Here is an 11,624-nt window from a genome sequence, read left to right on the forward strand (position 1 = left end):
TTTGATTTGTGCTGATTTAAGTGGTTCAGGTCTATTAATGAAATCAAAAATTAAGTCAATTGGTAATACTGCAAATCCAAGACCTCCAAAGAATAATACTAATACATATCCTATTGTACTAATTCCTGATATAATGAAGAGAACTGGTGATATTCTAAAACTAATTGTAGATTCTTCATCATCATTTTCTGGTCTGACATTTGCTGCTTTTATATTGTCAAGATTAAATGATGTCAAATCAAGATCTCCAGATTGATAATTAACAGGTACTTCTGCTACACCAAAAATAATGTAAAATATTACACAAAATACAGCGGCTACAACAAGGAAAATCAATGCAAAAATAAAGGAATATACTATTTTTTTAACACATGAAGTATCTTCTTCTTGATTATACCAACACAACCCAAATGGTAATATAATCGCTGCAAATACAATCATTCCATAATAAACTATATACCAGAAAATTTGCATTGGTATTATCGGTTCAGGTGGTCCAGCATTAAGTACATCTAATGGAATTAAGAACACACTCATTTCTAAAAACTCAAATGCAATAATTACAATAATTCTCCATATCCAACTTACTCCTTTCTCTTCAGGATTTTGGAAATATATCATCATATAAATATTACATATAAGAAGTAATATTGGTATTGCACATAATAAAATGATAACGATGATGTTAATCATTTGTTACTACTAATTTTATGTTTTTTCTTTTTTTTTTATTTTTCCTTTTTTTATTTTTAGATTATATTATAAAATAGTTTTTTTATTAAAATAAAATAAATTTATATTTAGTTTCTCTCAATATCCTAAATAAATCACTTAATTAAATCCATAAAACAAAAAAAAAACATATAACACAAAAAATAATAAAATGTTAAACAAAAAAATAAACAATTACATGATGATTAATAATGTTATAGAAGCAAACATCTTTTCTTCTTTTCTTCTGTTTCATTTAATTTCTGTTGTGGTTGATGAAGTTCACAACATTCTTCAAGAACATTTTATAGTTATATTTAATGTTAATACATGCAGAGTAATACTAAATAAAAAAATAAAGAATTTCATTATAAATTCATTAAGAAATAATTCAAAGCATCAAATAAATTTCACTAAATGAACTTAAAAATATATTTTTCAACAAAAAGAAATGGAATTTATCGACACAGAAAATCTAACATTTGGTGAATATCAACAATTATTCAATAAATTAATTCAATACAGAACAAAGTCAAAAGGGTATAGTATTGAACTACCAAGTAAAATAATTATGTTTGCTTACTTCATTTAAAAAAAAAACAAAAATAAAACAAACCTCAATTTTACTTATTTAGACAATTATGTAATGAAGTCTTAAATGAAATATCAAAAGAACCTATTATAATACAATTAAAAGCACCAATAACAATTGTTGGAGATATTCATGGACAATATTATGATTTATTAAGAATTTTTGAAAGTAATGGATATCCAAATGAAACATCCTATTTATTTCTTGGTGATTATGTTGATAGAGGAAAAAATAGTATAGAAGTAATCACTTTACTCTTACTTTATAAATTAAAATATCCTCAATCAATCTTCTTATTAAGAGGAAATCATGAAGATGAAAAGATATGCCGAATGTATGGATTTTTTAATGAATGTTCAAGATTTAAAGATGATCAAAATGAAATATTTCAATCTTTCATTCAAGTATTTGATCAATTAGCTATAGCTGCTGTTATAAATAATAAAATTTTTTGTGTCCATGGAGGACTTTCACCAGATTTAATTACTATTCAAACAATTGAAACAATTAAAAAACCAATTAAAATTCCATTACAGGGAATATTATGTGATTTATTATGGTCAGATCCACATGATCTTCCTGTTGATGGATGGATGAAAAACCAAAGAGGAATGAGTTATACATTTGGACAAAATGTTGTAGAATCTTTCTTAAAAAAAAATGGCTTTGAAGTAATGGTTAGAGCACATCAAACAATGAATGGGGGATATAGTCTTAGTTTTAATAAACATTTAGTAACACTTTTTTCATGTCCAAATTATATGGGAACAACAGAAAATTCAGGAGCAATACTTTATTTTAATAGTTCTTTACAAGGAACATTTAAAGTATTTAAACCAATAGCAAAATAATACAAAACATTAAATAACAATATTTTTTTTTTAATCAATCTTTCATTCAAATTAAACAGTTTCTATAGAATTTTTATATAATTAAAATATTTCAAAATTATTTAAAATTATAATTAAATTATCTTTAATAATAAGAAAGTATTATTTTAATTTCTTCAATAAAATTTACTTTTATTAAAGAATTCATATTTTTATAAAGTTTTAAAAAAAAAAAAATTATTAAAAACAAAAAATAAAAATAAAAAAAGAGAAATTTTAAAAAGAAATAAATAAAATAATAAAATTATATTCAAATGGAACCTTTATTGGTTATTGTTTCAACTTTTAATGCAGTTTGATAATTAATTTATTAATTAAGAAAATAAATAATAAAAAACAAATAATCAATTGATTTAGATTTTTAAATTAGTTGTTATTTCAGTTGCTGGATTTTTAGCAACTTATACAGCACATTTTGATGCAACAGTACGACGTGGATATTCTACTTTGGTTTTTCAATACTTCGTTCCGGCAATCATTTTTACTCAAACAGCAACCTCAGTAGAACGTATAAATACTTTGGTGGATTGGTGGTATTTACCAATAAGTGCAATATTAATTAATGGACTGGCTTTTCCATCTATTTTCTTTGTCGCAAAAATATTTAAATTAGATAGATTAACAACAAGAGTATTTGTTTATGCTATTTCTTTTGGAAATACTATGTATATACCACTAGCATTAGTTGATAGTATTACTTCTGAAACTACTCTTTTTGGTTTAAATGGAAAAGATAGAGGTGGTGCATATATTTGTACTTTTTTATTAATGTCTACTTTGATTTACTGGGTATTTGGATATTCATTTATTCAGAAAAATCAAATAGAAACAGAAAATATAGAAAATAATGAAAATATTGTTATTACTACCACTCTTAACAACGATAATTTAATAGAAGAAACTAAACAAAGTGAAGATGTTATTAATACTTTTAAATCAGTTCTTAATGACAAACAACCTAATGAAGAATATGAAATGAAAGATGAAATAAAAAATAATGAAACTAAAGAAAATGAAAGTATTAATATTGACAATAAAAAAAGTCAAAATTCTTTTGAACTTTCTACAAATGGCTCTTCTAAAATAGAAGAACACAGTATTATTACTGACTCAGAAATAGATAGTATTAACATAAATCAACCTTCTTCTTCAACAAATTTCACATATTTCAAATCAATACAACAATCTTGTAGAAGAATTATTATTCAACTAAAGTCTATTTGTTCAATAGTATTGTCTTATATCCCTCTTCCAATTAAAAGAGGTATTAAAAATCTTTGTACCCCTCCAACTATAGCAACATTATTAGGAATTATATTAATTTTAATGTACCCTGTTAGAGACCTTTTGTTTAATGATGGTAAATTAGCTATTATTGGTCGTTCATTAAAGTATTTAGGAAGTGCTGCAGTAATAAGTGCATTATTTATTTTAGGAGGTAATCTTTCTACTGGTCCAAAAGGTGGTAATATAAAATGGTATGTTATTGTTATTGCTTTATTTGTTAGAATGGTTATTGTACCAATTATTTGTATTGGAATTCATTTTACATTATGGTGGTATAATATTATTCCATCTGACCCTATGTATTTTTTTGTTGTATGCATTGAGTCTTGTACTCCACCAGCATTAAATAGTGCTATTGTTGTTAATATTGTTTATCCTAAAGGAAATGAACAATGTTCATCATTACTATTTTGGGCATATTTAACAAGTTTACTTACCTTATCTGTTGGAATGATTGGGACATTACAACTAATAAGTTATAAATGTTAATCTTAAGATATTATTATTTATTTTTTTCTCATTTTTCTTTTACTCTGATTTTTATCTTAAAACAACATCAAAATGAAAAAACTATATTATATCATATTTGTAATATAAAATAAATGAAACAAAGAGAACAACTTCATTTACTTAAGCTTTAGTGGTTCTCTTTAAGGCAATTTTTAAATGTCTCATTCTTCCAGTTCCTTGGGTTCTTCTTCTAAGGGCTTTGTATCCCCAAGCATATTGTCTCATTTTAGCATCTGGATATCCACATGAAGCACATCTTTGTTTTTGTAAATGCCATGATCTTTTTCCGCATCTTTTGCAAAGAATGTGAGTTTTATTGTGTCTAGTACCTCTGCAGCTAGTTCCCTTAGTCATGCCTTTGGCAATAAAGTTCAGTTCAGGGTTTTACTCTTTCTTTTATAAACTATAATTCTATTGTTCTCATATTATCTTTTTATTATACTCAATTAAGTATGTTATTTTCATTCTAAAGGATAATACGGTAATATCCTGATTTTATAGGTAAAAAGACTAGAAGTGTAATTGTGTGAAAGAAAAGAAAGAAAAACAAAAAAGGAAATTAATAAAATAATTTTTAGGGTTTAAAGAAACTATAGAATAGAGCATCTATGTCAAAGTGTAGACTCCACGTTAATGCTGTTTTCATGGGATTCCAACGTGCCCAAAGAAATCAATACCCAAATGTTGCTCTTCTTCAAATTAGTGGAGTAAATACAAAAGAAGATACTCCATTCTATATTGGAAAACGTGTTGCTTATGTTTACAAAGTTAATGTAAAGAAAGGAAGTAATAAACCAGCTATTCGTGCTATCTTTGGTAAAATTGTTGCACCACATGGAAATCATGGAGTTGTTAAAGCTAGATTCTTACATAACCTTCCACCAAAAGCAATGGGACAAAACCTTAAAGTTTTCCTTTATCCATCTAACATTTAAATTGATACTTTTGGATTAATAATTATTTTTTTTTTATTATTATTTTCTTTTTCACTTTCTTTTTTATTATCTTCACTTTTTTAATTGATTACTTTATCACTTTCTTATCAAATCTTATCAAATCATCATTACTCTTTTAATCAATGAATGTCTCTGAAGAAATTCAGTGCTATAATAGCATTCGTCCTCATTGGAATATTAACACAGTTAAATTAATTACTATTATTCTATTTCTCTTTATTTTATTACTTATTGCTTTTTTTATTCCTAACTCTCCTTTAAAGTCAGTTATTATTTCAATTATTACTGTTTTAGAAGATTTATCCTTTGTTACTGCATCATTTTTATTTATTTTCTTTTATATTATTGTTTTATTACTAGCCCTTCCTGCAACTCCATTGAACTTAGCAGGTGGGTTTTTATTTGGTTTTTCAAAAGGAAGTTTAATAAATATAATTGGTTGTTTTATTGGTGCTTCGATTCCATGTTTTATTGCTAAATACTTCCTTCAAAATACTATTAAATCATATCTTCATGACCATTCAAAAATTCATCAAATTATACAAACTATTGAATCAAATGAGTTTTTAATGATTTTGTTATTAAGACTATCACCATTATTCCCATTTCCTATTTCTAATTATGTTCTTGGTCCATTTTGCTCTTTTCAAAATTATGTTGTTGCAACGTTCTATGGAATCATACCAGGGACTATGGCTTATACTTATTTTGGGAGTGTAGTTAAAAATGTGAGTGATATATTCTCAAACCCAGATCGTTTGTATTTCTTTTTTTTTATTTTGAAATTAATCTTTACTTTTAGTTGAAAATGATTGGGTTGGTGTTTCATTAATGATTTTGATTGTTATCTCTTCAATTGTGCTATTAGTTACTGTTACTGTTATCACAAGAAAAGCAATTAATAATGTAATCTCAAGAAAACAATTAACAGACACATTAAAATATGATGATATGATAATCATAACTATTAATTGACTTATTTTTTCAAAATGAAACATCAGGTTGAATCTTCTAATCATAATACTAATATCTATGATGAAAAGAAAGTAATGTTTAAGTAAACTCTTTTACTGGAAGGAAGCATCAATATGAATTTCATTTTAACTTGTTTAATAATCTTTATGGCAAATGCTGAAACTGTTTCTTTTGTTCTAGAAAATACATCATTTAAAAATGGTTGGCATATTTATTCGGAATATACGTTTGTTATTATTCATTTTTTTTTTAATTATATAGTATTTATAAGTGTATAGCAATTGTAGTGTTGTACAAAAAAATGGTATGTTATTTTTTAAGGATAATATAACTACAGGATTGAAATTTGTAAATGACAACTCTGTACTTACTCAGGACTTTAATACTCTTCAGTTTTATTTCTTTTTTGAAGGAGAAAATAATACCAATTTCACAGTTTTACTTTCAGAAGATGTTAGTAACAGAAAAAAGACGAATGGTTTTGTTGAAACTATAACCTTTACAGCTCAACCTAATGTAACAAACAAAATTGTACTTCCAATTAATATACAAAGAACAAGATTTATGACACTTAAATTAGGAGAAGGTCAAACATTACGTAATGAGAATGTTAGAATAAAAGACCTTAAATTCTCAGATGAAGAACCTTTTATTGAGACTGACGCAGTTGAATTATCTTCAAATCAGCTTGTCATATTTGATCCAATTGTCTGGCAATGTGAAAATGGAGCAACAAACATTTTGATAATGTTTGGTGTTTTGTCAATCTTTTTTATGTTGATATAAATCACTTTATTATTTAATTTAAATTTTATCAGTTAAAGAAAATATTGTCTTATGATTAAAATTTTTTTCAATAGATAAGAAAAAAAAAGATATCAATACGTTATTTTTAAAAGAATCAATTAAAAAAAAGAAATCAAATTTTATTATAAAAAATGAATTTGTAAAGACCATAAAACCACAAGAATAAGTGAAATTTAGAGAAGAGAACAATGATGAGCATGATCAGGTTTTTTGTTACCATTGCTAGAATTAATTCTTTTAATAAGAGTAGTAAAAATATCAGAAATTCTAATTTCAGCTTTAGCAGAAACTTCAAGAAAGTCAGCTCCATATTTATCTGCAAGAGCTTTTCCATCATCTTGTGATACAATTCTTTGGCTTTCAAGATCACATTTAGTTACCAACAACAATAATTGGTACATCTTCTGTATCTCTAACTCTAACAATTTGGTCATGAATTGGATCAAGATCATTATATGTAGATTGTGCAATAATTGAATAAACAAGAACAAATCCTTGTCCAGTTTTCATATATAAATCTCTCATAGCAGTAAATTGTTCAGTACCAGCTGTATCTAAAATTTCAAGAACATATTGTTGTCCATCTAAGTCCAATTGTTTACGATAAGAATCTTCAATTGTTGGATCATATTTAACAAGGAAAATTCCTTGAACAAATCTTACAGTAATTGATGATTTTCCTACAGCACCACTTCCTAATACTACAATTTTATAGTCTTTTACTGGCATTTTATATTATTTATCTATTTAATAGTTTTACTTCGAAGATTATAGGGTTTTTATGACGTGATTTTTTTTATTAGCTTGTTTCTTCTTTTTTTCATTTACATTTTATTTTTATTTTCCCTATTTTTCCTTTTATTTCAACGTATCACTTCTTTTTTTATTCTTTTTTACTAAATAGTTTCTCCTTCTTCTCTTTAAATGTTTTGAGTAAAAATTTTTCCTTTTTTATTAATTTAGTTTATGATACTTTATTTAGCATTTCTTTTGGCAGTATATTGACAATTGAAGTATAAATAAATTATATTAGTAATCAGTAAATTAAAAAAAAGAAGTTTTGGTAATAGAAATAAAAAGTATGAATTATACCAAAAACAAAATTATTTATTTTCGAATAACATGTTTTAATATTTTTTACATTAGTGAGATAATCTTTCACTGAAAATAAAAATGATAATAATAATATAAAAAATCAAATAATAATATTAATATCATTAAACTACTAATAACTGAAAGATTGAATAACATTTTTTATAACAAAAAATAAAATAAAAATAATTTTTACATCTCAAAAAAAAAAAAAGAAAAAATAGAAATAACATGTCAGAACCTCAAACACCAAGAGATGATCCAAAAGAACAAAAACAATTTGAAAAAGACAAAGAGAACATTAAAAAATATGCAAAAGAGTTTACAAGATTCTTTTCATATAGTAAAAAGAAACCCAATTTTAATGTTATTTATTCATCAACAATTAGTGGATTTAATAGAAAAACATTATATAGGAAAATCATTGGAGAGAAGAATATAATGTTTTATTTTGAAACTCTTCAAGGAGACATATTTGGTAGTTATAATGAATTAGCAATACCAGAAGAGAATAAATATGGATCAACATCAATTAATAATGATCCACATTATTTTATTTTTTCATTAATTAATAAGTCACAATACGGTGCATTTTCTATGTCACTTGTTAATAATAAAGAAAAAAAAGAACAAACAGTAAATGTTTCACAGCCACATGGTATTATTGATGGAGTAACAAATATTAGTTCTGGTATTGTAAATGGTATTTCCACAGGAATTAGTTCTAGTGTTGATTTAGTAACAACAGGAGTAACAACAGTTGCAAATGGAGTAGCAACAGGAATTAATACAGTTACACATTCAGATATTGTTAGTACACCAAGAGACTCAAAAAAAGGAAGTAAAAAAATGAGAAGTTTATATATTTCATCAACAGTTAATGATGATTGGTTTTTAGAAACATACTGTGGATTTATTATTAGTGGAAATGAAGTTATGTTTAATAAAAGATTAGGAAGTTACTATCAATTAGAATGTGAACCAGAAGGATTTGATAAAGATGATAATGAAAAAGTAACAAATTTTATTGCACAAGCAAAAGATATTTTTATTGGAGTTGGTCAACCTAAACCAATTGAATTAAAGAAAATGATAGTTATTCAATGGAATTTTGATACTAAAAAATAATTAAAATTTTTATTTTAAATATTTTAAAAACTATTTAATATTAAAATATGTCAAATTTTACATTAATTACTACTTGGTTAAGTGGTATTGTTCTTTGTGGAATTAATTTAGTTAATGTACTATTTCATGCGTTATGTATTGTTGATCTTGAATCAGATGAATTATCACCAATTGATTTTTGTCGACGAGTTAATCGGTTTGTTAGAAATAAGAAAAGTTAAAAACAAAAAAAAAAGGGTTTATTAAAATGAATTAATCAAATAAAAGAAAAGAAAATAACACATAGATTATTATTTCCAGAATTTATTATTCATTCAATATTAACTTTATTATTTATTCCTCATTTAAATTGGTTAGAATTATTATTAACATTACCAGTATTACTTTTTGATATTATTCAATTGTTTAAAAAGGATTTTCAATATAATCCAACTTCTGTATTTTATCAAATAAAAAATAGAGAAAAATTAAGTTATACAAAATTAGCTTATTATTTAGCTCTTATTTTTATTTTATTAGCAAGACTTTTATACTTCGTAATTATGAATTACAGTCTTTCTAAAGGAAAGAATTTAAAAGTGTAGAATTTTAAAGAAATTCTAAATTGAAAGTTTCTTCCTTTTGGAATTTTATTTTCTTTTTTCTTTTTATTTTTCTTTTTATTAAATAGTTCTTTATTCTTACTTTATGCAAGACTCCACTTCTTCTGCTTCTGGAATTACTTCTATGAAATTACCTGTTATTGTCGAGGCTGCTCTCGCTAATATTTGTTCAATTACTGGTCTTGTTTTCTTCTTCTTTGAAAAAGAAAATTTGTATGTTAGAGCTCATGCTTTACAAAGTGTTCTCTTCTTCCTCGTTTCTGCAATTATTGGTTTCCCTTTCTTCCTTCTTTGTGTTTGTGTTGGTGGGGCTTTAGAAGGTATTTATATCGCTCTTCTTGTTATTTATTTCCTTCTTCGTATTGCTTTAATTGTTTTAGCTTGTGTCTTCGCTAAGAATGAAACTTTCTTTAGCATTCCATTTATTAAGGATTTAATCCTCAAATTGGCAAATTAAAAAATTCAATTTTTGTCTTAACACTTTTTCTCTTTTGTTTTTTTATATCTGAAAATATTATTTAAAAATCATTTCAATTAATATATTGTTTATTTTATTAACGTTTGATTTTTTACTTATTTCTTTGTTATTATTTATTCAAATCTTTTAAATTAAATGTATTCTTTTAATAGATTTTTTTTATTTATTAATTCGTATCTTGTTTGTTTTTTATTTTTCATTTCATTTATTTGGAATTTATTTGTAATTAATCAATATTCGGATTTTATTATTAACTTCTTATTCTTTTTGCTTTTTTTAATAATTTAGAAATATAAATATCTAATATAACAAATAGGTTAATTTAATATTTTCTTTCACATTTCTTTGTTATTGTTTTTTTATTTGTTGTTAGCTTGGTAAATTCATTACCATTGTTGGTAATGTCATATGTTGTTTTAGTCAAAGTATTTTAACTTAAATAATTTACATTGTTTGATATTCTTTTTTATTACTCATTTATTATTTGTTTCAATGGGTAATTGTGAATGTTATGAAATTGTTTAATTGAAACAAAGTCTTAATAGATATACAAAGTTAATGGCTAAAAGAAAAAAACAATAAAGAGTCATTTGGATATTTAATTAGAAAAAAGTAATGAAAAGAATAATATTTTCTTTGTTACTAACCGCTAATAATAACTTCAAAAAATGAAATGATATTTATTTTAATAAACAATAAATCCATAAAAAGACTTAAAATCAAGTATTAATATAACTAATGAATAATACAAAAACATTGGAAGTTGACATTCATTTAGGAAATGGTTGTTCTTTAATTGTTTAATTGGACATTTTTAGTAATAAAAGTGGTTTACTTCAAGACGAAATTAGAAAAGAACAGACATTACAAAGGTGTTAATTTTTCAAAACTATCAGACAGTGGTGTTAGTACTGGTAGTTGTGTTGAGTGTTCAAATAATATAGGATATATACTACATTACCTAAAGAATTATTGGAAAATATGAAAATGAAATAAATGATGAAAAATAAAAATAATAACCATTTTAAATAAAGAGTGAATGTTATGAAAATGTTGACATCGAAGTTTATAATCCATTGAAATGAGAAGGAAAAATAATTGAACCATACAACATCAATAGAATGATATCAAAATATTTATATAAAATTGTCAAAGTCAGAATTTCTTCTATTTAAATGTCATTGTTATAATTCAAGTTAATTTTATTGAAATATATATTTAACAACAAGGGAGCGTGTAAATTAGAATTGATTCAAATTGTTTGAATTGATAATGAATCATTAACAGTAAATTTGAAGTTTAAAGAATATACAAATTTATTAAAGAATGGAAATACAGTCATAGTGATTGATTTTGAAAGATGAAAAAACATAAGTTATTGTACAGTAGTAAATGAATGCATTTTTATATAAGTTAATAAAGAATAATAGAATTTAGGAAAAGATAATTTTAATAATGTAATGGATGATTTAATTAAACAAAAAGAATTGTTCTAAATTTTTATGGAAAGAAAAAAAAATGAATTTAATAAGAAATTAACTAATTTAATGAAAGACTTAGAAGAAAATCAATTTGAGTTAATTGATATAATTAAAT

General features: G+C 24.2%; 11 protein-coding genes across 11 annotated transcripts; 8 read left to right on the forward strand and 3 right to left on the reverse strand.

Moving 5' to 3' along the window:
- Nucleotides 1-25: 25 nt before the first annotated feature.
- On the reverse strand, nucleotides 26-621 carry EHI_048960 (uncharacterized protein; the record flags this gene model as incomplete). The annotated part of the gene is made up of 2 exons (XM_001914184.1): nucleotides 26-31; nucleotides 70-621. The coding sequence occupies 2 exons, from the start codon at nucleotides 619-621 to the stop codon at nucleotides 26-28; spliced, it is 558 nt and encodes a 185-aa protein (XP_001914219.1).
- A 541-nt stretch (nucleotides 622-1,162) lies between these two features.
- Nucleotides 1,163-2,154, forward strand: EHI_048970 (serine/threonine protein phosphatase PP1-2, putative; the record flags this gene model as incomplete). Its single annotated transcript, XM_645985.2, has 2 exons — nucleotides 1,163-1,284; nucleotides 1,347-2,154. 2 exons carry the CDS (start codon nucleotides 1,163-1,165, stop codon nucleotides 2,152-2,154), a joined length of 930 nt encoding a protein of 309 aa, XP_651077.2.
- A 293-nt stretch (nucleotides 2,155-2,447) lies between these two features.
- On the forward strand, nucleotides 2,448-3,969 carry EHI_048980 (auxin efflux carrier family protein, putative; the record flags this gene model as incomplete). The annotated part of the gene is made up of 2 exons (XM_645984.1): nucleotides 2,448-2,486; nucleotides 2,551-3,969. 2 exons carry the CDS (start codon nucleotides 2,448-2,450, stop codon nucleotides 3,967-3,969), a joined length of 1,458 nt encoding a protein of 485 aa, XP_651076.1.
- Nucleotides 3,970-4,110: 141 nt separating this feature from the next.
- Nucleotides 4,111-4,344, reverse strand: EHI_048990 (60S ribosomal protein L37-A, putative; the record flags this gene model as incomplete). Its single annotated transcript, XM_645055.2, has 1 exon — nucleotides 4,111-4,344. The coding sequence occupies one exon, from the start codon at nucleotides 4,342-4,344 to the stop codon at nucleotides 4,111-4,113; it is 234 nt and encodes a 77-aa protein (XP_650147.1).
- A 254-nt stretch (nucleotides 4,345-4,598) lies between these two features.
- EHI_049000 (60S ribosomal protein L35a, putative) lies at nucleotides 4,599-4,925 on the forward strand (the record flags this gene model as incomplete). Its single annotated transcript, XM_001914185.1, has 1 exon — nucleotides 4,599-4,925. The coding sequence occupies one exon, from the start codon at nucleotides 4,599-4,601 to the stop codon at nucleotides 4,923-4,925; it is 327 nt and encodes a 108-aa protein (XP_001914220.1).
- A 143-nt stretch (nucleotides 4,926-5,068) lies between these two features.
- On the forward strand, nucleotides 5,069-5,921 carry EHI_049010 (uncharacterized protein; the record flags this gene model as incomplete). The annotated part of the gene is made up of 2 exons (XM_645981.1): nucleotides 5,069-5,702; nucleotides 5,749-5,921. The coding sequence occupies 2 exons, from the start codon at nucleotides 5,069-5,071 to the stop codon at nucleotides 5,919-5,921; spliced, it is 807 nt and encodes a 268-aa protein (XP_651073.1).
- A 146-nt stretch (nucleotides 5,922-6,067) lies between these two features.
- Nucleotides 6,068-6,707, forward strand: EHI_049020 (uncharacterized protein; the record flags this gene model as incomplete). The annotated part of the gene is made up of 2 exons (XM_645980.1): nucleotides 6,068-6,147; nucleotides 6,200-6,707. The coding sequence occupies 2 exons, from the start codon at nucleotides 6,068-6,070 to the stop codon at nucleotides 6,705-6,707; spliced, it is 588 nt and encodes a 195-aa protein (XP_651072.1).
- Nucleotides 6,708-6,901: 194 nt separating this feature from the next.
- EHI_049030 (ras-like protein 3 precursor, putative) lies at nucleotides 6,902-7,457 on the reverse strand (the record flags this gene model as incomplete). The annotated part of the gene is made up of 2 exons (XM_001914186.1): nucleotides 6,902-7,065; nucleotides 7,109-7,457. 2 exons carry the CDS (start codon nucleotides 7,455-7,457, stop codon nucleotides 6,902-6,904), a joined length of 513 nt encoding a protein of 170 aa, XP_001914221.1.
- Nucleotides 7,458-8,051: 594 nt separating this feature from the next.
- EHI_049040 (uncharacterized protein) lies at nucleotides 8,052-8,948 on the forward strand (the record flags this gene model as incomplete). Its single annotated transcript, XM_645978.1, has 1 exon — nucleotides 8,052-8,948. The coding sequence occupies one exon, from the start codon at nucleotides 8,052-8,054 to the stop codon at nucleotides 8,946-8,948; it is 897 nt and encodes a 298-aa protein (XP_651070.1).
- Nucleotides 8,949-8,995: 47 nt separating this feature from the next.
- On the forward strand, nucleotides 8,996-9,532 carry EHI_049050 (uncharacterized protein; the record flags this gene model as incomplete). The annotated part of the gene is made up of 2 exons (XM_645977.1): nucleotides 8,996-9,144; nucleotides 9,235-9,532. The coding sequence occupies 2 exons, from the start codon at nucleotides 8,996-8,998 to the stop codon at nucleotides 9,530-9,532; spliced, it is 447 nt and encodes a 148-aa protein (XP_651069.1).
- Nucleotides 9,533-9,620: 88 nt separating this feature from the next.
- EHI_049060 (uncharacterized protein) lies at nucleotides 9,621-10,007 on the forward strand (the record flags this gene model as incomplete). The annotated part of the gene is made up of 1 exon (XM_645976.2): nucleotides 9,621-10,007. Exon 1 carries the CDS (start codon nucleotides 9,636-9,638, stop codon nucleotides 10,005-10,007), a length of 372 nt encoding a protein of 123 aa, XP_651068.1. The 5' UTR covers nucleotides 9,621-9,635.
- Nucleotides 10,008-11,624: the final 1,617 nt, after the last annotated feature.

The sequence above is a fragment of the Entamoeba histolytica genome, genomic scaffold (genome assembly GCF_000208925.1).
Source record: "Entamoeba histolytica HM-1:IMSS scf_1104750517055 genomic scaffold, whole genome shotgun sequence".
Classification (NCBI taxonomy): domain Eukaryota; phylum Evosea; order Mastigamoebida; family Endamoebidae; genus Entamoeba; species Entamoeba histolytica.